Source organism: Drosophila busckii, chromosome X (genome assembly GCF_011750605.1).
Source record: "Drosophila busckii strain San Diego stock center, stock number 13000-0081.31 chromosome X, ASM1175060v1, whole genome shotgun sequence".
In the NCBI taxonomy this organism is placed as follows: Eukaryota; Metazoa; Arthropoda; class Insecta; order Diptera; family Drosophilidae; genus Drosophila; species Drosophila busckii.
Window position 1 is genome coordinate 2,670,432 of NC_046608.1, and position 25,767 is coordinate 2,696,198.

Sequence of the window (25,767 nt, forward strand, 5' to 3'; positions counted from 1 at the left end):
TATATGTTGTAAATGTTGCACTTCAATTATAACCTTAGGTATTTAAAATAAAACTCCGGGAATATTTTTTATGAATGTAATTTTTTCTTACGTAAAAACAACAACGACAAAATACATGAAATGCTGAATGGCTACGGTTTTTTTTTTACTGTTTTATGTTAAAAAAATTTCATTTTCTTGCGGCGGCTGATTACCCCTCAGCCTATTCTCATATAGTCAACCTAGTAATAATAAAAATGTTTAATGTACAGCATTCGTAAGTTTAAAACTTAAATATAGTCTCTTAGCTTAAAGGCTTTAACTGCGGATTATGGGAACGTGCCATCTTGGCTTGAAGCCATTCATTTGCATGTCGCTGCTTGATATGAACATACATATTGGACCGGGAACGACACTCCTTGGGACAATGCGGGCAATTATATAGCTGGAGGCCCGTGTGTATGGCCATATGCTCATCCAGATTGCGTTGCTGCTTAAAGCTTTTCTCACAATATGTGCACTGCAGATTGGTTGTCAATTTATGGGCATATTTGATATGAGCGCGCAGCGCTGTACGTGAGCTGCATTTCTTTGCACAGTGAGGACAATCGGTGTCCTTGCTATCATGTGTAAATCGATGCAATCTCAGACTATGCTCGTTCTTTAGCCAAACACCACAGATGGGACATTCCATGGCTGGTGCCACAACGCCCTGATGCTCCAGCAAGTGTCGTTCAAAAGAAGGTTTAAATTTAAACTTTTTGCCGCAAATGTCACAGACATGCGGATGCAGATCTTCGTGTATGGATTGTATATGACGGCGTAGACGATGTACATTTGCAAAGCTAGAAAAGTACATGCATTAGAGCAAGATGGCAAATGGTTTAATAAAAGTTTTTAGAAAACTTGACTTGTTCTATACCAAGTGTTAAATTCTTAAATATTAGAATATAACGTATACCCACCGTTTGTCGCAGAACTGACAGCTATGATCCAGCTGATCCTTATCATGCTTAAGCATATGATTGCCCAAGCGACGCTCACTGCTAAAGGTGCGCTCGCATTTGTGACAGGGATGCTTGAGCACCTTGCCAAGCTGTCCAATTTTATTATGCACAGTCTCAATATGCGTAGCCAGATAGTCCTTGGAATTAAGGGACTTGTTGCAAATGGTGCAGCTGTTTGAAAAACATTAAAAGCTTATAATAAACAAAAGCACAACATGTCAAGGCAACCTACGTAAAAAGCTGTGGATTGAGATGCTTGCGAATATGATCCATAAGTTTTGAGGCACGGTTGAACACTTTATTGCAGCACTTAACATACGCATCCTGTTTGTGCACCTCCAGAAAGTGTGTTTTTAGCTCGGATAGATATTTTGTGCTAAACTCGCATAAATCACAGTCGGCATTCATATAGCTGGCAATAGCTTCTTCATAGCGTTTGGTTAGCTGCGCACGTGAACAGCCTTTGGGTCTGCCACCCAGTGTTTGCTCCAGCATTTGTTCTCCAGTTTGCTCACTTGGCTTGCGACGTACTTTGGTGCTGCCGCCGCCTGCATCGTCAAGCAGTTCGTTTAACTCTTCCTTGAGCGTTAAAGTGCGTTGCTTGCGTCGCGGCTTGCGCTTGGCAGGCTTTAACTTATTCTGCAATTTCACCAGCGGCATCTCATCTGTTGGGATAATTATTGCAATGTGTTTTCTCTTACCAGCCTTTTTAACTTACCATCATCATCATCATCATCATCTTCGTCTTCATCTGTTGTTCCAAAGTCTTCATGTATTTGCGGTTTTTCATCTGCGCTGGAGTCAGCTGCCTCGTGCTGTGGCTTAAAGTCCTCATTTCTCAGCTGCTGGGGCGGCGCTGTTAGTTGTGTTACCTCAACGCTGTCCACATTCACATCCAAAACGCTGCTTAACAAACTAAGATTGTGTATATCTAATGGCTTCTCATCCATCTCATCGTCGGCTACCAGCGGCAGCTCATCTATGTTCACATCCACATCTATGCCGCCCGTCCATTTGAGTGCCACACAATCGACATCTACATTGAGGAACTCTTTTTTGAGCGTGCCTTGTTTTTGTTCTACAAGCTGCCAAAAGTTATTAAAGTCCTCCAAATGCTCACAGCACTCATGACACACACTCGTTGATATATTGTCATCGGGCATTATCTGTAATACGCATACAATTAACTTAATCTTTCATCAATTGAACATCAGGTACTTGCTTCGAGTTGTAAAAACTTTGCTATCATTTTGAGCAGCGAAGTTTCGGCGAGTGTGTCGTTGGTTTCGAACAAATATACGGCATTGTTTGCGTTTATGCTTCTTAAACACAAGCGACAGATCATGTTGCTGCGAATCCAACATAAATTTAAGTAACAGCAGTTTTTTCTATATATATATTATCAATTGTTTGGTTTAAATTAGTGATGACACCGAAGATATGTATTTGTATTGATACGTTAAACAGCTCAGTTGAACGATTTAGTTACATATATGAACCACTACAGTCATTAAGCTGTGTTGGCAAAGAATCAGCAATCGCGTTAACCTCATTATGAAATATTCCAATAGCTATTATTTTAATATTCTGTGTTGCTTATGGACTTTAAATAAGCCAATTACTTCCAAGTCATAAGTTCATTTGAATAAGTAATTCAATTGAGCCGGCGGCAACTGTGCAATATTCAATATTCAATATTCAATATTAACCCATTGCATATGAGACCAGCCTCCACAGCTGCTCTCGCTCAATGATACTTCTTATCGATATATCGATATATTATCAACAATCTTCCGCTCTCTTACACATCTCTTAAGTTTTTTTTGTTATTGTTATTTGTAATTTGTCCGGAGGAAGTTGTGCTAAAGAAAGAGCTAAAGAACTCAATAAAATTGAATAAAGCGTTTAGCGAAAACGATTATACTAACGCATCTGCTGTTCAACGACAACAACGATTTGCAACGTTTCGCTTTTCATTCCCCTGCCTGTCATTCCAATAAAATAAAAAAAAACCAATCAACACATCAGACTAAAATCAATAATTTAGTTGTGTGCTTTTCGCGGCTTTTTGTGTTTCCTTTTAAAAAACAATCAATACCCGAAGGTAACATGTCTAGCTAAATACCAAACTTGACGCTTGACATATTCGTGCACATTTTATTTAATTTGTTAATTTTTTTCGGTTTTCTTTTTAACATTTTGCCACACATAGTTCGGCTGTTGTATTTTTTTTTTTTTAGCTTTTATGAAATAAAATTACACCCAAGAATTACAAAAAATAAAGAACTCGTGCTTAAGTTGTGCTATTAAATAGAAAATAAAACAAGTTTCTAGTTATAAAAAAATTAAGTCAAAGAAGGAAAAAAGTACGCACATAATTGTGGACATGCATACAGGCACTGTTGGAATGTACATACATATGTATATACATATGTATATGCATATTTACATATGGCATAGACATTGCGTACACACATTAAAGTTTATATTCTTTTTTTCTATTATATTTTTGTTTTGTGCTGTGCTTCCGTTTTTAAAAACAACAACAGCAACAACTGTTCAGTGCTAATGAGTAAATAAGCTCGCAATATCTGTGTTTAATTGTATCTAGATACTTTTTACATATTTTTTAGTGCTTATTTTTGTATAAAAATTTCCATTTCAATAATGCAGTGTGTCGCATTTGTATGTAGGTGTACCTGCTTATCTTATCTAGGTCGCATGTCGAAAAGGCCTGTCCTCTTATCTACTCTTTTGGGCACACACTGTCACTATCATCCTAAAAGTACTCATACACATATCCTATACATACATAATTTATTCAAGCTACTACATACATATGTATGTATATAATGCATGCAAATGCACCTGTGCCTGAAATTTCAAAATCTTATCGCTTATCTAGTTATCGATATCTAGTTTGAAAACTTTTGCCGAAATTTAAAAATTTACTTTTTTTTCTTAATACTTTCATGACTCATTTCAATGTATGCATGCATATGTGTGTGTATATATTATATATATGTATGTATGTGTATGTGTTGACCCGACCTGACACTATTTCGTATTTCACATTGTTAATACTATAATAGAATGGGCACAGAAACCAAGAGCAACAGTTACACAGGACAGATTTCAACAAGTGGCGGCAACCCTAAAGTGATGAAAGATTCTTTATCTTTAGTGCATCCAACATCAGCGGCGGTTAAGCAACAGCAACAACAACAACAACAGAATCAACAGCAACAAACGAGCCAAAATAATTTGAATGCATTTGCATTATCAAATTCAAACTCGAATTTGTCTGCTGATAAACGACCAAAGCCAGAGGATAACAACATTAAAACGACCAAAGAGCATTCAAATGTACCCTTCGTACCCATATTTGTAGAAGAAGCCAATGTAATTCAAGGTGCTAAGGATATATTGCAAGTAATCCGACCAAATTGGGACCTCACTCATGTTGATTTTAAGGTAAATTACAAATTATTAGCAAATTATTATTTCTGCCTCCTCCTCCCTAAGTTTTTGCGACTTAATAGAAATTATTTACACTTTACACGTGCACAACTACATACATACGTTGTTTTTTATTTATTTTAAATGCATAGCACGTAACTAGAACTAAAAAAAAAAAACAAAACAAAACTGAAAGAAAAAAAAAACAATATGCAAAACATGATATTTACTAGCTTTATCTTGACTCAACAACAACTAATTATACAGGCGAATATATAATGAAGTCTCAAACTACTTACTTGAACAATTTGTAACGTTTTGCTAAGAATTTGTTAATATTTTTATATTAGAGCATTTCAACTTCTTTACCCGGTTTGCTGTATTTGCCTCATTAACTTATTTTTTGTTTGTTTTTTTTCCGCTGTTTATTAGATATATTCCTATATACTCGTTATATACATATAATATATATACTTTAGTCATGGAGCTTATTGGAATGTTAATGATATATGCAGCGTCGCTGCATTACGCCTCGCTCTTTTCCCCTATCAATTACTCAGTGCTTAAACTTTGATTATTCGCATATACCTTGAAAATTATAATAGCAATTACTAAATTATTGCTGAACATGCAACATGCGATATATATATATATAGATAAACAAATAAATCAACTTTTGCCTTGGCGTTAGGGTTAGGAAGTTTGTTTTTGGAATTAAAGCGAATAAAGGAGAAAAACCAGTTTTTAGATATAATATTGTTTTGTCTATTGCGCATAGTTGAAGGTTAAGCGACGCAAATATACCCTATAAAATGTGTTCTAAAAAACCCACAGGATCCAACAGCTATATATTCTTTTATGAGCTACTAAAGTTCGATTATTTTTTGTGAGCTACAATTTTCAAATGAAAGCATGTTCAATATACCCAATTAAGTCAAACAACTTTTTCGAGAGCATATTTAAATATGATAAAAAGGTGCTAAAACGCAGATGTTTGTAACTATTTGTATGCCAATTAGCTGCAACAAGTTAAAATGTCTGTACATATTTGTGCCTCATGTCTATAGTTTATATAAGTCTAAAGTATAGTGTTGTTTGTTCCTGATGTAAAAAATTGATAAGGCGCACACTTGTCTTATAAACATAATAATAAAAATATAAAAAATATTCAGCATTTTTGTTGATTATAAACTTATCAAAAAAAACTACTTATTATGCGAGCACATGGTAGCAACACATACATACATATGTATATGTATTAATGTGTGTGTGTGTAGACATGAGCACTTAAGATTGGTTTAATGAGCTCATTTGAGGGGGGGTGAGAATATAGAAGGCTTTGCTTGTTTTTTAGCGCTAATGTCAAAAAGTTTATCAAGCTTAATTACAATCGTATACAATACAGTATATGTGTATTTGTCTATTTAGAATACTTAAGTCAAAAGATAGTGCAAATATACAAAATATGCAATTTTTAGTCAAAAACAAAAACAAACTAATTTTATTGATAATCTGTTTGGTTTTCGTTAGAACTTGTTTTTATTTTTGGGACTTTGAGATTAAGTTGTTTTTACAATACCTTAGACAATTTTTGATAATCAGAGATAAAAGTACTGTTAAATTTTAATAAATATAACATACATATATACAATAAACTTATATATGGCATATTAAATATTGATTTAATTTTACCGCTTTGTTTTTATTTTCCAGAAATTCACAGATGGCATAACAAATAAGCTTGTTGGCTGTTTTCACAATAGTTCCAAGTTAAGCAACAATGATAATGGCGATTCGTATCTGTCGATCAATAATGCGCAATGTATATTGCCCGTACAATCGGCAGATGAAGATCCCGTTGTCATATTACAGGATGAGAATGATGAGAAAACGGAAACGGATCGTTATGCACCAATACAATACTCCGATAACGTAGTACTTGTACGTGTCTATGGCAATAAGACGGACTTACTGATCGATCGTAAGGCTGAAACGCAAAATTTTCTATTACTGCATACATATGGCCTGGCGCCATCGCTATATGCAACCTTTAAGAATGGTCTTGTCTATGAATACGTACCTGGGAATACATTAAATATGGAAAGCGTACTCTGTCCAGATATATGGCCTCTGGTTGCACGTCGCATGGCCGAAATGCATCGTGTGGTTAAAAAGAAATGTCCTTTAGATGCTAAACCCATGCCAATGATTTGGAAGAAAACTCAAAGCTTTCTTGATTTAGTACCTGAACGATTTAGTGATGCTGAAAAACACAAAAGGTACATACATACATACATACATACTACAACTGAATTGATTGATTAATCTCATATTCGTCTTCATTGTAGAGTGAAAGATACATTTTTACCTATTGGGAGACTACGCGAGGAGTTTAACAATTTGTACAAATATTTGGAGGCTTTAGAGAGTCCAATCGTATTCTCTCACAACGATCTACTATTGGGGAATGTGATTTACACTAAAAGCATGAATACTGTTAATTTTATTGATTACGAATACGCCGATTATAATTTTCAAGCCTTTGATATTGGTAATCATTTTGCGGAAATGTGTGGAGTCGATGAGGTCGACTACACGCGTTATCCAAAACGGGAATTTCAACTTAAATGGTTGCGTGCTTACCTTGAACATTATCTACAGCGTACCAACATTCAAAATGATGAGGTAGAGCTGCTCTATGTCCAGGTGAATCAATTCGCATTGGCCGCACACATTTTTTGGACGGTATGGTCGCTACTCCAAGCCGAGCATTCCACTATTGACTTTGACTATGTTGGGTGAGTATATACATACTATGTAGTGTATATAATGTTTATTAAAAGGAGTCGTAGTGTTCGGTTCAAGTAATTTATTTTCCATTTATATTTACAACTAGTTCAAACAGATGAAAGGCAAAGAATTTCATCCGAATTACATTGAGCTTAAGGATTAACCATGTAAACACTACGATTCCTTTTTTTAGCTCTTGAAGATTATGTAATCTCTCTCTCTCTCTCTCTCTCTCTCTCTTTGTAGCTATGCATTTCTTCGTTACAATGAATACTTGGCACGCAAGGATGAATTTTTATCATTGAGTGCAACGAAGAACAATAAATGATTGGTCTAAGCCAGACTCCAGAGCAATTCCAAATATGGAGACTTATGTGCCCCAGTGATGTACTTATATACATATATACATATATATTATAAACTATGGCTGGCATTGATATATGTTTGTACAATCTATATACTATATATACACTTAATATATACAATAGTATATGTACATATATATATAAATAACATGTGTTCACAAAAATGAGTAACTCCTCAAATTTAGTGCCGTGCATTCATATCAGCCCTAGTGTATGCATATACATGTATGTATATACATATTATGAATTTCTTTAATTTGTACATTGATATTTGGTAGTCATAAATAAATAAACGTAAATATTTAGTTTTCATATTCAACGTATTAACTGTCAACATGTGAATTTGATCTATCTGCATCGGGCATATGCACATATAAATAGGAAATTCCTAAATCCATAAATAACCACATAAGTATATATGTGTGTGTGTGGTGTGTTTGCCTTAGCAGATCAAATTTAAAACCTCCCCAGAGCAATGAGACTTTGAACAATCAACTGAAAAGTAACAAGTGGTCTCCAATTGGAATCAAATCCTTTCTCAAATTAGTCTACGTGTCTTTTTAAATCAGATTAGTAGAGCGCATGTCCCTTAAAACTAGAACTTAACCCCGCCTATCGTGTACATCTGTATTAAATCATAGGAGCTGTTATAGTGGCTTCAGTAACTAGAAAATCATTTACTGTTGTATTGCTTGCTTAATATACAAATCAAAGACGTAAGATACTCCATATGTTTAATACAAGTTTTTGGTAGTTTTTTAAAGATTTTTAAATTTGTTTTACAAACTGGTTTACACAACAAAAAATTTTATTAATTTATACAAAAATATTCCCGTATAATTTAAATGTCTATAACAATTATACCGTTGTTCGATTGCCGTCGCCGCCAAGTTTTTGAACAATCTGTAATTCAAGTTAGAAGAAACAAAAACATTAGTAAGCATATTGTAGCTGACATTTTTGTTGGTTGTGCTAGTAGGCGATAACAAACAACACCATAGCACGATACTTGTCGTATCGATATAGCTGGGTGAGCACTTGTCATCTCCAAGCCCTGTCAGCTGTCATACCTAAAATAAAATAAACGCGAGCGAGGAAAAACTTCTACAAAATTTGTTTAATTATTAAACATGGCGAGCTATATTGCTAGGAAAGGACCAATGGTATTCTGTAAGTATTTCTTTTAAGCATGCATGCAATGTAATCTAAAACAAAAATAACGTAACTCAAGAAACTGCACGACAAAGTTGATTACGTAAATGTGTAACAAAAATTAACTTTTATATTATTTTCCATTTGCAGCCAATCTCGGCAAATGGGCCTACAATATGTCTGGATTTAACCAATATGGTAAGTGGATAACAGGCATTTATATAAATTTATTTACTGCAACTTTGCCATTTAAAGGTCTGCACCGCGACGACTGTCTGGATGAGAACGCAGATGTCAAGGAAGCAATTCGCCGTTTGCCACGCAAATTGTATGATGAGCGCAATTATCGCGTTATGCGTGCTCTACACTTGTCCATGACCAAGACAATATTGCCCAAGGAGCAGTGGACAAAGTATGAGGATGATGTCAAATACTTAGAACCCTATCTGAACGAGGTGATTAAGGAGCGCGAGGAGCGTGAGGATTGGAACAAAAATCATTAAATTAACTCTGTTCCTCTCGCTCACACAGTCCGGACTTGTAAATTGTTTGAAAATACACAAATAGCATAGAGAAATTAAATAAAATTGCGTTGGGCAATTTACAAACAAAAAAATAATTATTAAAATGTGCGAATTTATTAGTAGCGAAAGAGATTCGAATTCATATTAGGTGAGAGACATGCATGAGACCGCGTACTAATTTCTATTCGTTGCTTTGCCTTACCTTTTGCATTATGGGTAAATTGAAAAGTGATCCTAAAACCGGAATACGGCCGAGGAAATTGATGGCAACAGGGAAAAAGCCGCTGCAAAGAAAATAAGTAAAAATATGACAATAACAACGTTTACTTGTGAATTATATTAGTCACTTGGTCATGGTGTCAGTCTCTTTATTATTTTTATAAGACTTGTTTTCTTTTGAGGACTTTTACTGTGAACGACTGCATAGTGACCAATGCTGTTCCCGAATAATTTAATGAGTTTATTCGGTCATTTTGATTAATTGATGCTTGCTAAAAGCATAACAGTAGTTACTGTTAATGTCATAATAATGTTTTCAGATCCATTAGGACCATCATTTAATATATCTAGACACTTATTGGCACTCATTGGCAAGCATCTTGGAATTTCATCATTCACTTGTACTCTTCACTCACCTGAATAAAGCAAAAAATCCATAGGATTCAATGATCATGCCAATTATGGGGAATCCCAACAGCACGATCACAATGCCGCCAAAGAAGGCGGTTGTGCCTTTGATTTTATGACGTTGAAAGAAGAAGCGCAAAGTTCGCTCAACGCCAATTACACAGCCCAATCCACATATGAATAATATCTGTAAATGAAGATATTAATTAAAGTGTTAAATAATGCGCATTGCAATATATGCAGTTGCACGCACATTTCCTATTGCAAGTAAGCCTTTGTCGAAGAGCAGCAGCATGCCAAGAAATAAGAAAGATATGCCAAAGCCAGCTAAGCCGATGCCAATTTCTGTAAGAAATGTTTAATGAAATTAATTGTAATGAATGCGCTTGCATGCAATTGCATATTGTTATCACATACTTTGAAGATCTGTAATCTCAATCATTTTGTTGTGTGTTTCTTTGTTTTTGGTATTAAATGTGCATTTAAAGTATACTACTCTGTATAAGTTTATTCCACGTAAACACCAAATGTTTCATGTTAAAGAACGAATATAAACAATCATGACAGAGTTGCTTAGTTTTGACAGTGTTGACAAACGTGCCAGTGCCAGACAAACTCGCAAACACTTTTATAAACACACTCTCATCCATTGAGAAAACAACGCACGCCATTTTTGCAATCCAATTTTTTTTCTTGACGCTTGTGAAAAGTTGAGGTGTGAGCAGTGCTTAAATACTAGTTAATAAAACTTTTTGTTTTGTTCAAACTAATTAATTTCAACGCGTCTTAAAATAATGGATCGTAAGTCGGATTATAAATTCATGTGGAAGTAGTAAAATATTCTTCAATTGTGTGTGTTTTTTGCATTTTTAGGTGGTGGTTATGGTGGTGCTGGCGGCGGCGGCGGCGGCAGTGGTGCCGGGTACAATAATTTTGCAGTACCTCCGCCAAACTACCAACAAATGCCAAATAAATCAAATAACTACAATGAGCCCCCTCCTAGCTATAACAAACCAGGCGGTGGTAAGTTTAATTGCAAAAATTCAAAATTTTCTTTTATCGCTTCGACAGACAGAATAACAATTTTTTTTTCCACTTTAAGGTTATGATTCCGGTCATCGTGGCGGTGGAGGAGGAGGCGGCGGTGGAGGCTGGAACGACAGAGGAAACAATTCTTATGGGTATGTTATTATTATTATACTACTACTTTATCATTAAACCAAAGAAAAAGGGGATGACAAGTGTTCAATGTGGCTTAACGAGTATTCAATTCAAAGTGAAAAATATGATAAATAAAGAAAAACCAACCAGCACGTCAAGAACAACAACTACAACAACAACAAGAACAAGAACAATGTACATGTATGAGAGACAAGAGCACGCGACAACAAAAAAGTTGCACAAAAAGGGAAGCGTGTTCAATTTATTCTTTAACAGATTGTAAACACAAAATGCTCAAAGTCAAATTGATTAATATATTATATTTAAATCAAGGAATCACAATAGCTATAAATATAAAAAAGAATGAACGCCAAATAGTGGAAAAAGTTGAATAAAACAATATCGAAGTAAAATGGTTAAGAGATGTGGCTTAAATATATTACTAAGCAATTTTGATAATTCACTAATTATAATAAATATATTCAAAAATATATACATACGAGTCCGCCCGTCCCATTAAAAATTTATTAACACCTAAGCCTTGAGGAAAAATATAAGAAATTATAATTGAAATGGAATGAAAAAACAAATTAAACTGTTAATTTTTTTTTTTAAGAGCTTGCAATGTATATAAACCATTCATAACTGGGTTTTGGTTACATATACATCTACTATATTCATCAGCAATATTGCTTTTATTAATCAAAAGGGGAAAAGAGAAACAAACAAACTTATGATTTTTATAAACAGTAAAATTGCACACGATTATTCACACGGAAAACAAACAAAAAACGACAACTTGAACTCTTTATAAAAATAATTCACAAGCAAAACTCCCTTATTCTAAGCGCTACCAAGATAAAGATGAATAAATAAACCCAAAATTACCATTGATTATAAAACGGAACATTCTATTTTAAGTAAATAATTAAGCACTTTGCCATTGAATATGTTCGCCTTACACTGAGTATGTAAGTAATTCCTTCGAAGTTTTTTTTATTTAAAACTGAAGTTTCTATTCACATAATCAAATTTGTTCATGTTTCTTCGTATACTAAACGTATGCCGGGCAATAATAAGTTTAATTTAATTTAAAAAAATAAAAATTATTTGTTTAAAGTTACAATATTGATTTATCAGATAAGACGATAGTTCGAGTTCCGAGTATAATCCCGAAACTGAGATTTTTTGTTCACCTCGTTAATCTAGAAAGTATTTCTTAATCGCCAAGATACATTTTAAAAATTTAAGTGTAAATAAAATATTTCTAACAATTGTACTATATAATATTTTCAATTTATATTCAATATTTTCATTGCCTAATTATAAATTTAATAATAATTAATTTAAATTTGGTCGCAAGTTTCACAAGCTGTTTCGGTTATCCAGATAATTTGATAATTCGGGATTACATAAAATAATTCGTATGCCATGTACATATGTGTATATATAGATTATTAATTTGTATTTTTGTTTTTTTAATAAATTGTTTAGATATAATGATTGCCCGTCTACGATGAAATCTTCGGTTTTTCGAAGTTATTTGCTATCTCTTTCCCACACACTTAAATCATATACGTATCTATATCTGCTGTCTCTTTCGTTTATACGCATTGCCAACGTAATTTTGATATTTTGTAGTCTCTCTCTATTTATAATCGTAACTTGTATTGTATTTATTTATATGTTTAGTTTTGTTAATTGTTTTGTGTTTAAATTTAGCAGTTTACACTTGCCCAGCGCATTTTGATAGATCGATTCAATGATGATATTGATATTGCATCAAATTGTGCTGTGGCAAAGAGTTGTGCAATGCTTAATATTATATAGATATATACCTAGTTAAGCATAGTAGACCATAGTAGGCCACGCAAACAAGTTGAATATATACACAATTTGTTATATACTAGTCTTATTACTATTATTGATAATAATGGAAACTTCACAATATACCATAAATTACAAAAAAAAAAAAAAAAACAATTCAAATTCTAAAAAGCTGAAAAACCAAATCTCTACCCTCAAACAAATAAAAACCAAAAGCAATTGACCATAAACATCAAAATCTAAAAACATTAAATAAGTTATTCCAATATCCTCTTTTAGAAATGGAGGCGCCAACAAGGACAGCTACAACAAAGGTAAAAATAATGCAAATAACTAATTTGCAATATGAAAAAACGAGTAATGTATGACATTAATTTACTACAAAGAATAATAAACAGAAAGTGAAAGTAAAACAAAAGCCTATAGCAGCAAACAGTTGAATATAAAACTAATTGGTTAGAACATTTTTCAAGAGTTTCAACCACACCTCAAAATGCAAACGTCCCCCAAGAGTGTACATATCATATTAATTGGTAATTGGTTAATATACTATATAGAGGTTATGTTGTGTCAGTGTGTGTGTGTGTGTATGTATGCGAAAGAAAGAGAGAGAAAGTTAGTGTGTGTGTCCACAAACATAATTATAAACGTTGGTTCTATTAACCATATAAGAGTTAAGAGTTGGTTTTTTAAAAAGAGTAAAGAGTACATTTTCGCCACACTACAACAAAAAGCAAAAACAGAAAAGAAAAACGAGTTGGTTATAAAAAAGAGTCGAAAGTGTTGAGTACAAATTCTGGTTTCAAAATGCGTATATCCCAAAAGGTGTCTACCATATATACTATATTATAAATAAAAGTAAAACGTAGCATTTAAGCGAGCGTCTGCACCCTTTGCCCCATTTATTCTCATCATTTTTTGGGGCATATATACACACGTGCATGTTGCCATGCTTATGTGTGTGTATGCGCGAGTGTATGTGTGGCTTACGTCCCTGAGTAATAACTAAATATTGATATATCTTATATAATTTCTGAAATTTGTACGAATTTAAAATCTAATGCATAGCTCTATTTTGTAGGAGGATACAGTAGCAGCAGCAGCAGCGGCGGTGGCGGAGGCGGCGGCGGCAGTGGCAGCAATGATATGATTACACAGGAGGATACTATATTTGTGGCCGGCATGGATCCATCGACCACAGAGCAGGATATCGAAACGCATTTCGGTGCCATTGGCATTATCAAGGCAAGTCATTGCTGCATTGCTCTTTTGCAAGTGAATTCTTTTAAAACCTATCTTAATCCAAATGCAGAAAGACAAACGCACGATGAAGCCCAAGATTTGGCTGTATAAGAATAAGGAGACCGGCGCATCCAAGGGCGAAGCTACTGTTACATATGATGATGTCAATGCTGCACAGTCGGCCATACAGTGGTTCGATGGCAATGAGTTTAATGGCAACACCATCAAAGTGTCGCTGGCGCAGCGTCAGAATAATTGGAACAAGGGCAGTGGCGGAGGAGGACGCGGAGGTCGTGGTGGTGGCGGAGGCGGCGGCGGTGGCGGACGCTTTGGTGGCGGCGGTGGAGGAGGTGGCGGCGGCGGCGGACGATTTGATCGAAGTGGAGGTGGCGGAGGCGGCGATTACGATCGTAACTCTGGCGGTGGCGGTCGCGGCGGTGGTCGCTTTGGTGGCGGCGGCGGCGGCGGCGGAGGAGGCGGCGGCGGTGGCAACGTACAGCAACGCGATGGCGATTGGAAGTGCAGTAGTTGCAACAATACCAACTTCGCTTGGCGCAATGAGTGCAATCGGTATGTAAATAATTATTAAATGATTTCATTCTAAGACAATTTTGTAATTATGTTTTGCAGCTGCAAGACGCCCAAGGATGATGACGGCAATTCTGGCGGTGGTGGAGGTGGCGGTGGCGGCGGAGGATTTGGCGGTGGCAATCGCGGCGGTGGCTATCAAAATAGAGATCGTGGTGATGGTGGTGGCGGCGGCGGCGGCTATAACCGTTATGGCGATAACGGAGGTGGCGGTCGTGGTCGCGGCGGCGGCGGAGGAGGTGGTGGTGGTGGTGGCGGTCGTCGTGATAACGGCGGCGGTGGCGGTGCAATGCGTAATGATGGTGGCATGCGTTCAAGACCATACTAAACATTGAGGCGCAGCCATTCATCTTTTCGTATTAATATTAAAAGAAAAAGGAAATCATAGCAAGTACGCTCTTTTAACTGTACTGTTTTATATATAGACACCACACCTCCACCCACCCCTCCAGAAGTCCAACAACTATATACCCCACATCATCATAAAAATGCAAATCATTATGCATTCAAGTCATGTCTCATCATCAACCAGATCATAAGCCCCTCCCACACCTTCTAAAACACACACCGTACACCAAAACAAATGATTGTAACAATTTGTCACTCGTTTTGACTTTAGCATATTACTCGTATATGTGTAATCTAATTTTATAATAAAACAAAAAATTAATTATAATAGTAAACGAAAACAAACATTACACTAATGCTGTAATAAAAACACATTTATAATAAAAAAAAAAAAAAAACAACAAAAGGTTTACAAATTGTGTGCGTGTACTCTTTGAACTAAGCGCAGCTACTTAAAATATTCAAAAATAGTTAATCGATTTGAAAAAAAGTTTGGCATAGCTTTCACCACTTTATGCAAATTTTCAAGCAAAAGAGAACGCAATAAGAAAATGTTTAGTGACCTACAACTCTCGGCGATCTCAGATTTCAGAGAAATCTCGAAAAACAAAATGAATGAAGAAGCGATTTGTTAAATTTTACATAAAGGACTTTAAAGTAATAAGCCAAACAGAAATTAGCATAGACTCAAAAGTCGATCTATAAATAACAATTTCAACACACACAATTTGTTATTTACACCTTAAATATTGTAAAACACTTATACGGCTGGTCATATTCTAACAACTTACAAATGTTCGAATAGTATACAAAGCAATAAAATTCTACCTCCCTAAGCCTAAGCAATTTTTAATCATTGTAATCTGGGTTTCGAATGGGCTGGTTAGCATTAAGCTACACGATTTAACTTATATAAATTAATGAGGATAATAAAAGCACCGTCTAAAAATGAATTTGATGACTTTTAATCAATGAGTACGAGAAGCATGAGTTTTGATTTTATGATTTTTTTTTAATAATTACTTTTGTTTTTTGATTTCACTTTTTTACATTTGTAATATTACAGTTCATCTTTCTCTAGCAAGGTGTAGCGATGTTTGGATGGGCCCAGCTCCTTAAATTTCGACTCTGGCGGAGAAGTGCCCTTAGAAGGATCCGCATGCACCTCATTACTTGTGGGATCCGGCCCATAATGAAACTCTCTGTGGCAAGCAAAAAAAGATTTTGGCATTAATCAAACAATCAATAAACAAATACTGCCGAGACTTCCATACCTGTGCAACTTCCCGCTGTAGAGATCCTGTAGGAACTGCTTGAGCTTGCCAGGTTTGTACATATCATTGAAATGAGGAAACAGATACATATGCTTGAACGAATCAATAGCAATAACGGGTAGATCATCTTCCGATTTGCCCAAATGATGCAAAGGATGCGCAAATCGTTTGCCATCTGCAGTCAGGAAATTTACGTTCTCTGAAAGTTTTAAAAAAGAGAAATAACTTAGTAAAAATTTAAGAATTAACTACTTATGTGTATATAATTACGTTTTTCATCCAATAGCTCCTGTTCAATAATTGCTTTGTAATCTTTAATAGAGTTCAAATCATCGGGGCGATAGAACAGAATTAGGAACGGCAGTCCCTCTTCTGTCAGCTCCTCAGCACTTTCGAATGTTATTTCTCTAACCAGCGGCACGCATTTCTCCTGTATCCAAATCTTGAGCTCATCGAAGTTACTCAAGCTACCCGTGTAGGTTTCATCATTGTCATGGGACAGAGCCACATCTGGTCTGAATACAATAATAGGCGTGCCTGTAATTTTACAGAAATGTATTGAGTAAGCGTGCAAACAATATATCATGGCTGTCGCACTAACCTGGTGGATGCATGGCCTGTGAGGCGTCACCAAAGCCCACGTGGAATTGACAATCCTCTTTAAGATTTGTGGCAACCTTGCGGAATACATTGTATTCGGGTTGGTCACGTCTATCGAAGTAGCCCAAAATAATACGCTTCTTGGAATCCATTTGCTCCAGATCCTTTAGTGATTTGAACTCCTTAATGGGATCCTCCAGCTGTTTCTTGACAAACTCCAGGAACGCATCAGCGGAGCGTTGCCCCCTATATTCACGCTTGCTAAGCTGTCCATTGCGCACAATTTTTAATGTGGGATATTTGCTTATATGGAATCGTGAGGCAATTGCTGTTTCGCGATCACAGTCCACTTTTCCTAGCACTACTTTTCCAGCTTCTGGAAATTCCGCTTTAATCTAAAATTTGCATAAAAAGTTAGACAAATTAACACCACAAAGAAATCTTCATAATCATAATAAATTGTTTAAACAGATTGTCATAGTATCTAAGCTTGAACAAAAACTTGCTCGACTTGCTCTACTTTCCATATCAATATTATAATTTTTTATTTTCGGTTTTTTTACTGCTTTGCACAGCTGTTTTCTTTGTTTACTTTGGGTTCTTTATTAAATTGAATGGAAATTTTGTTCTTGATAGGATCTCTTTGTTTTAGTTTTGAGCAACAATATTTGTTTTAAGTTAATTTTGAATTTCATGCTTACCTTATCCGCCGCTTCGTTAAAAATTGGCGCTAAAATATTACTAAACCGACACCACTCCGCATAAAAATTAAGGAAAACCAATTCGTTAGACGCTGTAATGCATAAATAAGGGAATTAAAAACATTAATTACAAATTTTAGAAATAAAATCTTGCAGAACTTAGAATTGTATCGTATGAATTTACAAAAAAATCAAAATCATACCAACAAGCCTCTTTCTGGTACGTCTGGTACACACATTCATTTATTTACACATACTACACATACATATGTATATATAAATATAAAAGTATTAGTAGTAACTCTTGCACATGCCAACTTTGTAGCTGATAAGATAAAGCAACAAGAACAAATTATAAGCACAATTTTGGACCAAAACTACTAAGAAAAAACTTTCGCTTGAAATGTATTGACAATTTCTATGAAAAATATATGTATGTCATATATGTAGTGTAGGAGCACTACATTTTTATAAGGCCCTCTTATGAACAGCAGGCCCGCTGAATTGTATGCAAGCTCACGAACTATGAAATCGTTTTATAATTTTACAGTAAGCATTCATTAATGTGAAAATCTGTATATGTATTGTATCCATAGTACTCATTGTAAACATGAGTCGCTGCTAACCAGCTCCATCTCGTATATGATAATTGAACAGTTAATATTTCGAGCTTTGACTGTATTTTTTTGGGTGGTGCATTTTACTAGAGTAGAGAGCACTTACTGTGCTTTGGTGGGGGCCCACTAATTTGTTTGTTTAACGTATACCACGTTGGCAGAAAAAAAAATCTGTAAAATTTATCAAGTGTGATTTTTTAATGTGTGACACGTCAAGTTGACTTGTTTCTATGTATGCGTGTATGCTATGCGTGTCTCTGTGTGTGTGAGTAGGTGAACCAGCTGAGTTTAGGGCTAAGAAAACAATCATATTAGAACTCACCTAGTGTCATATCAATATTTTCACTGGTCATGGGCAGCGCACCAGATGATGCGTCTGTTGGTTGAACAAGGACATGTAGAACCTGAAAAGCAGACACACATGTATAAAAAAAAACAAAACAAAACAAAAAAATAATAATAGCTGCTTGGCTATTTATGTGGCATAGTCTTTGGCTAACATTTTGTAGTGCGTTTTAGAAGAATTCCACGTCCCAGCCGGTGAGTATTGTCGGCGCTGATTGAGCGCGGGTGCGGGTGGAGAACACGTCAACTTACCGCAATAATAGCTAAGCAGGGGCCAAGCATTTGCTTTATTGTTTCAGTCATACTGTTGTTGTCGTTGCTGTGGGCGGCAGACTAGGCCAGTTTTGTGTTTTTATGCTACTTGACAAACTAAATTATTTTATTTTAATCACTTTTTACATTTGTTGGAATGAAAACGCAGTCACGACATCTACATACATATATATATATATATAATTAACAATAGTGTTGCACAACGTCAAAGTAACTGAAATACTTTTGCGAGTAACGATGGGCTTGGCAAATATCCATTGCGTCTCAGAATTTATGCTGGGTTTTAAATTTTTATGTACTTTAATACATTAATTTTTATAATTTCATGCATTTCTTTGCGTCTATCTATATATTTAAAAACTAAAATTAGTTTTTTTTTTTGTTACTAGTCGTGTTTTCTTTTCCGTTACACTTAGCAACTGTCATTATATTCGTTACTGTAACGAGTACATAAGTTGTATCAACGCACATAACTAACAACCACATACATATACATATGAACATAAAAAGCAACAATATTTGCAAATCTTTGTTTATAGTAGCTGACGTTTATGGATTTTATGGTGCTGCATAAAGAACAAAACAATCAAACGTGTTTCTCAATACAATCAACAGACCCAACAAGCAATATTTTGCTGCTTTAAAGCTACATTTTTTAGGCATACAAATGTTTGTATGCACGTAGGTTTGTTTTGGTGTTATTGTTTCATAAATCATATATATGTAAGTATGCATGTATACAGATTATATGTTTGTATGTTCACACATACGTGGGCATGCATGTGTAGTAGTGCATAATCACTTTGTTTATAAAAAATTTTTACCTATCGCCATCTTATTGGAAATCTAAAAAAAAAACTACTCACAAGGACACAAGAAGAGGCGACAATGTTTGTGCATTTAATTGGTTTTTAAACATTCGTTTGTGTGTGTGTCGCTAAATAGTACGCAGCGCAATTGGATTTTTATATGTAAACATATGCATACATACATGTATGTATATAGAACGTGCGTATGTATGGACACACACAGGCAAACAGAAATGTACAAAATTTATTATTGTGCATACATATGTATGTATATGGATATCACTGTTAAAAACGAAAAAATAGGAGAATGTTGTGTTTGTTGCACATATGCACATATGTATATTGCTGCATTTATGTGTGTGCATGTATATATTGTCCTGCTTTGTTGCTAATTTAGCTAACAATCAATGACAAATTTCGTAGTAACCCTGAGAGGATCTTAGGTGTTTGCACCTAAAATACAAGCACATAAATTCAAATTTGTATGTGTGTGTGTGTGTGTGCGCTGCAATTAAATTGTTTATATGTGTACATGCATTTGTTTTACAGTCGCAACACATGATGTCAGATGGATCACCGCCCCCATCGATTTGTTTTATACGCGCTGCCGAATCATATCCAAAAACACAAATGGAAAAGGAAGACGCACAGCTGTTATTACCATTCCAAGAGCGTAAGTATATTCAACACTCATATACAGTAATACACACACATATACACACAGTCAATAACAAAAACTACTGGCTTATAAATTTATAAACAGTTGCCGGCGAGTCGATTAAGTATCTGGGACGCACAGACGACGGTGTGCTGGCTGTATCCAATTATCGCATATTTCTGTCAAAACAGACAACATCGTCCACGTTTGGGACAAGTGTGCCACTGGGCCTGATTGAGTCGGTGCAAACGCGCGATCTCTTCCAGCTGGTCGTTAACTGCAAAGATGCCAGCACAGTGCGGTGCTCGTTTTCATCAGCTGAACAGTGCTTGGACTGGCAACGTCGCATACAGCTCTTAATTGGTGTACCTGAAACGCTGGAAACACTCTTCGCCTTTCCGTTCTATTCGTGGACTTGCGATACGCTTGCTCACAAGGAACGCAACGTCAATGGGCTAAGCAATGGCAACAGCACCAGCAACAGTATGGCAGCTCCGAAATCGGTAGAGTCATCACCGCCTCTAGCGCTGGGCGAGCATTCGCAGCGCTTGCAGCGCTCTGTACGCTATGAAAGCGATTTTAAAAACGAGGTCATGCGTCTAGGCTTCGATTTGAAGGGCTCGTGGCGCATTTCCACAGCCAATATGGACTTTAAACTGTGTCCATCGTATCCGCAAAAGTTGCTTGTTCCTTGCTGCATCACAGATGAAATGCTGCACAATATTGCTAACTTTCGTGGCTCAAGGCGATTGCCTGCCGTTGTCTGGCGTCATCAAAAATCTGGAGCTATTTTAGCACGCTGCAGTCAGCCCGAAGTGGGTTGGCTTGGCTGGCGTAACTACAAGGATGAGCAACTACTCAAGGCCTTGGCCGATGCCTGTGCTTTTGATCGCGGAGAACATGCAAGGCGGCTGGCCAGGGAGAGCAATGGTGAAACTCAGGGCTCCTCAGGCAACAGCTCGCCATCATTGGAGAATTCATCACATGAAGAGCTAGCCTTAGATGAAATCAGAGTAAGTCTTACCTAAGAGAGAGCACATCAAGCAAAGATGATTCCTGACTAGAAACACGAATGACACAATTTGTTTGATAGTCAGACATAAACAATAGCAACAGCCTTATTCAGTCATTTACTATCCTTTACTTAATTTTAAAAGCTGTCGAACCCAGAGACAATTTCTTAAAAGACAATCAGATAAAGGAAGCTATCAAATTCAACTCTAGCTATGCCTTCAGCTGTTGGAGTTTGTTGTATAATTTTGAATTTCTTTCAATTATTAACTTAATTACGACTAAACATTCGAAGTAAGGAATTGTATAAGACATTACTTAATTAGCTTGTTTTCTTTTTGTTTTTAGAAAATTCTCATTGTGGATGCGCGCAGTTATACCTCAGCGGTCACCAATCGAGCACGCGGCGGTGGCTGTGAATGCATTGAATATTATCCCTGCGCCGAAATAGAGTTTATGAACTTGGGTAATATACATGCCATACGCAAAAGCTTTCATTCTGTAAGACAACTGTGTGCCTCCTCGCCCGATGATCCCAAGTAAGCCCACACAAAAACACAATTATGAATTTGAATTGAAATATTCACTTAATTTTTGCAGTTGGTTTGGACAATTGGAGAAAACTATGTGGATGCAGCATTTATCGGGCTTATTAGGCGCCGCCATGACCGTTGTGCATACAATTGAGAATAATGGACGTCCTGTGTTAGTGCATTGCTCTGACGGCTGGGATCGCACGCCACAGATTGTGGCAACAGCACAGATTTGTTTGGATCCCTATTATCGAACCGTTGAAGGATTTCGCGTGTTAGTTGAACGCGAATGGTTGAACTATGGTCACAAGTTTGCAGACCGCTCTGGCAATGGACCCAACTCTGATGAGGTTAACGAGCGTTGTCCAGTTTTTCTGCAGTGGCTTGATTTGGTACATCAAATACATAAGCAATATCCTTGCAGCTTTGAGTTCAGTTTAGGTTACTTGGTAAGCTTATTTAACAAAAATGCAATATTCCAAGTATTTTAATGCAGATAATTGTAATTGTAATTTCAGATTAAACTAGCTCAACATTCGCTGTCGTGCTTATTTGGCACATTTCTGTGCAATTCGCTTAAGGAACGCATCGAGAACTCTGTATTTGATCGTACATTCTCAGTTTGGCCATTTTTAGCGGAAACAATGTATAGGAATCCATTATATAAACATGAGACTGAAAAGGTAGGGAACACTCTGTAAATGCATATACTTTAATTATTGTATATATATTTGCTATATGTTTTAGGTACTTTGGCCGTCGCACAGCGTGCGATTTTTACATTTTTGGTCCGATGTATATCTTGGTAGCTTAGGCAATAAAAACGGTAACGATCTTCCTCAACAAAGCAATAATGATCGTCAAGGTGCTCAGAATGGTAAGTAGAAATAAAAGCCAATTTGAATATATAAAAAATGTGTTCCAATTTGAATTAATTTGCAAACATATTTGCTCATTTACAATTCGTTTTCTTCTAACAAAAGGTACAACGGTTAAGACGCGTTCAACTGAGAACATCACAACGAACGAGTTGACACAGAGCACAATTTCAAGAAGATCAAGTGATCCCAACTTGGGAGCTGAATTAATGTAATTATAGCACTCACTCATTGAAAACTATAAATCATAGCTTTGCTAATTATAATGCTGTACATGATTTTATAGCGATGGCCTTACATTAAATTTGAACAGGAATTCCATGTTTGATATACGCAGCGATGTGAAATCCGATTTGGATACAGAGGATAAATGCAATAGCATAGGAACCAGGACCACAAAGGGCGAACAGGAGGAGGAGGAACAGTCGGAATTGGAGACAGATGCGGATGCACAGATAAATGGTTCGAGCAGCCTATTAACTGATATAAATAATGACCAAAGCTCTACTGCAAATCAATGTGATACATCGGATGATGGAAATGCATCCCTAAATGGCATACAACAAATGGATGTCGCGTCCAATTCGCCTTTTGATTACCATACTATGGATCATGTGGATGCGGCAAGTGGTAAGCGAACGTTTTGTCACTTGTTTATAACGTAATAATTAAATAATTGCATTTATTTTGTAGAACATACAGCTGCAGCTGCTGTGTGTGGGCAACGTAGTGATAATGGCCATAGCTTGTGGCATAGCCAAGGACAAATTGATACCAGCACGGATACATTAATAGCAACAACTGAAATAACAACAGCTCCAACAACATCAACATCAACAACAACAAATGGCATTTCGAAAGACAAGAGTGTTGTGTCCTTGGGCAAAAAGACAGCAGTGGTGCATACAAACAAAATTAGTCAAAGCTATAACAATTTAGCGCGTGTGCATGTCAAGCCACATCAATCGCGTTATTTTCAACAGAGTGCAAGCAGTCTGGAGCACTTGGATCTGCAGTTGCCACCCAATGACAAACCGTTGGTAAATCCTAAAGATTTACATGGTATTGTCAGCGCAGTTACCGAGCAATTGGATGGACTGTCAATGATAGCGGACGCGCCACAAGTTAACGACATAACGCGCCGCAATATGCTCTGGTCCAACTTCAATCGTGAGCAACAAAAGCAAACAAAATATGCCGACCAATTGAGGTTAGCAGGCTTAAGCAGCAAATAGTTATTATAATTTAATTAATTGTTTAATTTATATAATTTTGTTTAGCGCATTGCCTTCATTGCCGCCGACACCGTTGGGCATGCAGGAACGTACACAGTTGAACATATCGTGTCCAGATGGCTTGGCGCATGGCCTCAGTGAACAAAATATAAGACTACATCAGCTAGTACAAGAGCAAAAGGTACTGTTATAGCCCGAGAGTTCGCCAAACTATCATATGTGATATATATAAATATATATACATATAACCATTTAGGTTAGCTTAGAAAGTATAATATAAAATAAGTTGAGCAGGCGAATTAAAAACACAATTTTTTTTTTTTTTCATATTATACACATGTATGATAGTTTGGCGTAATTCGGAGCATATTTATATATCAATTACGATTTAAATCAACAATTTTATTCTCTTTTAGCAACGTGAGGAAATGTTATTGCGTGAAATTCATGGCATGCGTTTGGCATTGCTTCAAAAAGGCTGCCCCAGCTGCAACAGCGTTGTATCCACCAATGTGGAGCATGTAAATATTAATAAACAATTAAGCTATTAAGCACAGAATGAGATTAATATCCTTAAGCCATATCTAACATATTTAAGCTTTATTATTCCACGAAAGAAAAGCGTTGGAATAGTTTTGCATTAAAGAACAAAACAAAATTGTGCAGAAAATTACAGCATAATTATTTTGCAAAATACCTGCAGGAATATGGATCGGATATTGTTGAAAATGCTTCGACATGTTCTTGGGAAGCTGTCGAAGAGCGCAGTGGGCCCTCATCATTTGCCACGCCTACCATATATGAGAAGAAGGCATCTAGTGTGCTCTGGGTACCCGATCATGCCGTTTCACGTTGCTCTCATTGTCAAATTGAGTTCTGGCTGGGACGAAGAAAACATCATTGTCGGTGCGCATTTCCAACATTATCTTACTGTTTCTTTTTTTTTTTTCATTTTATTTATTTATTTTATTTCTAAATATGAGCAGCAATCAATCTGGCATAAGTTTCTTCACCAATACTACATAATCATGGGCTTACGTATTATATCTTTTAAATATTACTTACAACAGGACTGTTTTTAGTATATTATAACAAAATTCATACATGTCAGATTGGCTGAGGCAAATATTTTTCTCATTTTGTAGCCCATAGCTCTTAATATAATTATTTAACATTTTAACTTAATATAGGAATAATTTTTAATATAATATTTTATTTTGAAACCTTTGCAGATCATGTGGCGAAATTTTCTGTGCTGACTGCTCAGAATTTTGGGCGCCGCTGCCTTTTGAAAAGCTTTTCAATCCAGTTCGTCTATGTGGATCTTGTTATACAAATGTTACAACTCAAGTACATGAATGTCGCGTTCCTTCTTCAAACCCTATTGCTATAGAAGCGGCAAAGCCTTCGGCAAGAAGCTCTCAAGAGTAGTTTAACCATTAGTACGCATAGGGGATTATTACGACAAAAACAAACAAAAACAAAAAGTAAATAAAACAAAAAGAAATATGTTGAAATCTATATGTAAATAATTATACTCAGAAAATGAAATATTTATTGCATATGTTATCACGATTATAGCTGGGCGACAAAAAATGAATTACCTTTTATGTGTGTGTCTCTAGAGCCGCACGGAAATTATACAAATTTTGTTAGAAATATTATACATATATGTATATGAGTATATAGTTTATGTACACCAATTGTAAATTAAAATACCAAAACTATTAAAACAAATTGATTTTTATTGTTTTGTGGAAGTTT

The 25,767-nt window shown here is 35.9% G+C and overlaps 7 protein-coding genes across 9 annotated transcripts; 4 read left to right on the plus strand and 3 right to left on the minus strand.

Moving 5' to 3' along the window:
• Positions 1 to 127: 127 nt before the first annotated feature.
• LOC108605147 (transcription factor grauzone) lies at positions 128 to 2,385 on the minus strand. Its single transcript, XM_017994721.1, has 5 exons — positions 2,209 to 2,385; positions 1,705 to 2,152; positions 1,219 to 1,651; positions 945 to 1,157; positions 128 to 824 (listed from the first exon to the last, which is right to left on the minus strand). The coding sequence occupies exons 1-5, from the start codon at positions 2,329 to 2,331 to the stop codon at positions 284 to 286; spliced, it is 1,758 nt and encodes a 585-aa protein (XP_017850210.1). The 5' UTR covers positions 2,332 to 2,385; the 3' UTR covers positions 128 to 283.
• A 437-nt stretch (positions 2,386 to 2,822) lies between these two features.
• Positions 2,823 to 7,889, plus strand: LOC108605151 (ethanolamine kinase). The gene is made up of 5 exons (XM_017994725.1): positions 2,823 to 3,090; positions 4,079 to 4,460; positions 6,159 to 6,724; positions 6,794 to 7,243; positions 7,482 to 7,889. The coding sequence occupies exons 2-5, from the start codon at positions 4,080 to 4,082 to the stop codon at positions 7,561 to 7,563; spliced, it is 1,479 nt and encodes a 492-aa protein (XP_017850214.1). The 5' UTR covers positions 2,823 to 3,090; position 4,079; the 3' UTR covers positions 7,564 to 7,889.
• Positions 7,890 to 8,393: 504 nt separating this feature from the next.
• Positions 8,394 to 10,452, minus strand: LOC108605190 (vesicle transport protein GOT1B). Its single transcript, XM_017994781.2, has 5 exons — positions 10,321 to 10,452; positions 10,157 to 10,248; positions 9,912 to 10,090; positions 9,479 to 9,560; positions 8,394 to 8,503 (listed from the first exon to the last, which is right to left on the minus strand). The coding sequence occupies exons 1-5, from the start codon at positions 10,343 to 10,345 to the stop codon at positions 8,459 to 8,461; spliced, it is 423 nt and encodes a 140-aa protein (XP_017850270.1). The 5' UTR covers positions 10,346 to 10,452; the 3' UTR covers positions 8,394 to 8,458.
• On the plus strand, positions 8,660 to 9,316 carry LOC108605191 (cytochrome b-c1 complex subunit 7). Its single transcript, XM_017994783.1, has 3 exons — positions 8,660 to 8,770; positions 8,903 to 8,950; positions 9,008 to 9,316. The coding sequence occupies exons 1-3, from the start codon at positions 8,731 to 8,733 to the stop codon at positions 9,253 to 9,255; spliced, it is 336 nt and encodes a 111-aa protein (XP_017850272.1). The 5' UTR covers positions 8,660 to 8,730; the 3' UTR covers positions 9,256 to 9,316.
• Positions 10,453 to 10,592: 140 nt separating the features above from the next.
• Positions 10,593 to 15,397, plus strand: LOC108605161 (RNA-binding protein cabeza). The gene is made up of 7 exons (XM_017994743.2): positions 10,593 to 10,704; positions 10,777 to 10,926; positions 11,006 to 11,084; positions 13,171 to 13,205; positions 13,973 to 14,136; positions 14,204 to 14,703; positions 14,764 to 15,397. The coding sequence occupies exons 1-7, from the start codon at positions 10,698 to 10,700 to the stop codon at positions 15,047 to 15,049; spliced, it is 1,221 nt and encodes a 406-aa protein (XP_017850232.1). The 5' UTR covers positions 10,593 to 10,697; the 3' UTR covers positions 15,050 to 15,397.
• A 687-nt stretch (positions 15,398 to 16,084) lies between these two features.
• Positions 16,085 to 19,012, minus strand: LOC108605160 (endoplasmic reticulum resident protein 44). The gene is made up of 7 exons (XM_017994742.1): positions 18,859 to 19,012; positions 18,584 to 18,665; positions 17,645 to 17,736; positions 16,945 to 17,338; positions 16,614 to 16,880; positions 16,344 to 16,542; positions 16,085 to 16,271 (listed from the first exon to the last, which is right to left on the minus strand). The coding sequence occupies exons 1-7, from the start codon at positions 18,907 to 18,909 to the stop codon at positions 16,130 to 16,132; spliced, it is 1,227 nt and encodes a 408-aa protein (XP_017850231.1). The 5' UTR covers positions 18,910 to 19,012; the 3' UTR covers positions 16,085 to 16,129.
• A 403-nt stretch (positions 19,013 to 19,415) lies between these two features.
• On the plus strand, positions 19,416 to 25,666 carry LOC108605134 (myotubularin-related protein 4). 3 transcript variants are annotated; one of them, XM_017994702.2, is made up of 14 exons: positions 19,418 to 19,602; positions 20,238 to 20,361; positions 20,452 to 21,359; positions 21,706 to 21,896; positions 21,958 to 22,339; positions 22,409 to 22,573; positions 22,638 to 22,767; positions 22,874 to 22,979; positions 23,055 to 23,398; positions 23,462 to 23,978; positions 24,049 to 24,184; positions 24,420 to 24,524; positions 24,707 to 24,909; positions 25,236 to 25,666. In XM_017994702.2, the coding sequence occupies exons 1-14, from the start codon at positions 19,555 to 19,557 to the stop codon at positions 25,432 to 25,434; spliced, it is 3,558 nt and encodes a 1,185-aa protein (XP_017850191.1). In that variant the 5' UTR covers positions 19,418 to 19,554; the 3' UTR covers positions 25,435 to 25,666. The 3 variants fall into 3 exon arrangements, with proteins under 3 accessions (XP_017850193.1, XP_017850191.1, XP_017850192.1); XM_017994703.2 differs by having other exon boundaries at positions 19,418 to 19,564; XM_017994704.1 differs by lacking the exon at positions 24,707 to 24,909 and having other exon boundaries at positions 19,416 to 19,602; positions 25,236 to 25,362.
• Positions 25,667 to 25,767: the final 101 nt, after the last annotated feature.

Excerpts from the sequence above, each read along its gene's own strand:
- LOC108605160 (XM_017994742.1), bottom strand. The coding sequence starts at position 18,909 with ATGACTGAAACAATAAAGCAAATGCTTGGCCCCTGCTTAGCTATTATT. Across the intron at positions 18,666-18,858 it reads CCTGCTTAGCTATTATTGCG|GTTCTACATGTCCTTGTTCA; the intron begins GTAAGTTGACGT and ends TCTGCTTTTCAG. Across the intron at positions 17,339-17,644 it reads TTAACGAAGCGGCGGATAAG|ATTAAAGCGGAATTTCCAGA; the intron begins GTAAGCATGAAA and ends TGCAAATTTTAG.
- LOC108605191 (XM_017994783.1), top strand. The coding sequence starts at position 8,731 with ATGGCGAGCTATATTGCTAGGAAAGGACCAATGGTATTCT. Across the intron at positions 8,771-8,902 it reads GAAAGGACCAATGGTATTCT|CCAATCTCGGCAAATGGGCC; the intron begins GTAAGTATTTCT and ends TTCCATTTGCAG. Across the intron at positions 8,951-9,007 it reads GTCTGGATTTAACCAATATG|GTCTGCACCGCGACGACTGT; the intron begins GTAAGTGGATAA and ends TGCCATTTAAAG.
- LOC108605161 (XM_017994743.2), top strand. Across the intron at positions 14,137-14,203 it reads GTGCCATTGGCATTATCAAG|AAAGACAAACGCACGATGAA; the intron begins GCAAGTCATTGC and ends ATCCAAATGCAG. Across the intron at positions 14,704-14,763 it reads TGGCGCAATGAGTGCAATCG|CTGCAAGACGCCCAAGGATG; the intron begins GTATGTAAATAA and ends TATGTTTTGCAG.
- LOC108605134 (XM_017994702.2), top strand. The coding sequence starts at position 19,555 with ATGCACGTAGGTTTGTTTTGGTGTTATTGTTTCATAAATCATATATAT. Across the intron at positions 20,362-20,451 it reads GTTATTACCATTCCAAGAGC|TTGCCGGCGAGTCGATTAAG; the intron begins GTAAGTATATTC and ends ATTTATAAACAG. Across the intron at positions 24,910-25,235 it reads CGAAGAAAACATCATTGTCG|ATCATGTGGCGAAATTTTCT; the intron begins GTGCGCATTTCC and ends AAACCTTTGCAG.
- LOC108605151 (XM_017994725.1), top strand. The coding sequence starts at position 4,080 with ATGGGCACAGAAACCAAGAGCAACAGTTACACAGGACAGATTTCAACA. Across the intron at positions 6,725-6,793 it reads GATGCTGAAAAACACAAAAG|AGTGAAAGATACATTTTTAC; the intron begins GTACATACATAC and ends TCTTCATTGTAG. Across the intron at positions 7,244-7,481 it reads ATTGACTTTGACTATGTTGG|CTATGCATTTCTTCGTTACA; the intron begins GTGAGTATATAC and ends CTCTCTTTGTAG.
- LOC108605147 (XM_017994721.1), bottom strand. The coding sequence starts at position 2,331 with ATGATCTGTCGCTTGTGTTTAAGAAGCATAAACGCAAACAATGCCGTA. Across the intron at positions 1,652-1,704 it reads TGATGATGATGATGATGATG|ATGAGATGCCGCTGGTGAAA; the intron begins GTAAGTTAAAAA and ends TTATCCCAACAG. Across the intron at positions 1,158-1,218 it reads CTCAATCCACAGCTTTTTAC|CTGCACCATTTGCAACAAGT; the intron begins GTAGGTTGCCTT and ends TTTTTCAAACAG.
- LOC108605190 (XM_017994781.2), bottom strand. The coding sequence starts at position 10,345 with ATGATTGAGATTACAGATCTTCAAA. Across the intron at positions 10,249-10,320 it reads TGAGATTACAGATCTTCAAA|AAATTGGCATCGGCTTAGCT; the intron begins GTATGTGATAAC and ends CATTTCTTACAG. Across the intron at positions 9,561-9,911 it reads GGATTTTTTGCTTTATTCAG|CGGCTTTTTCCCTGTTGCCA; the intron begins GTGAGTGAAGAG and ends TTTTCTTTGCAG.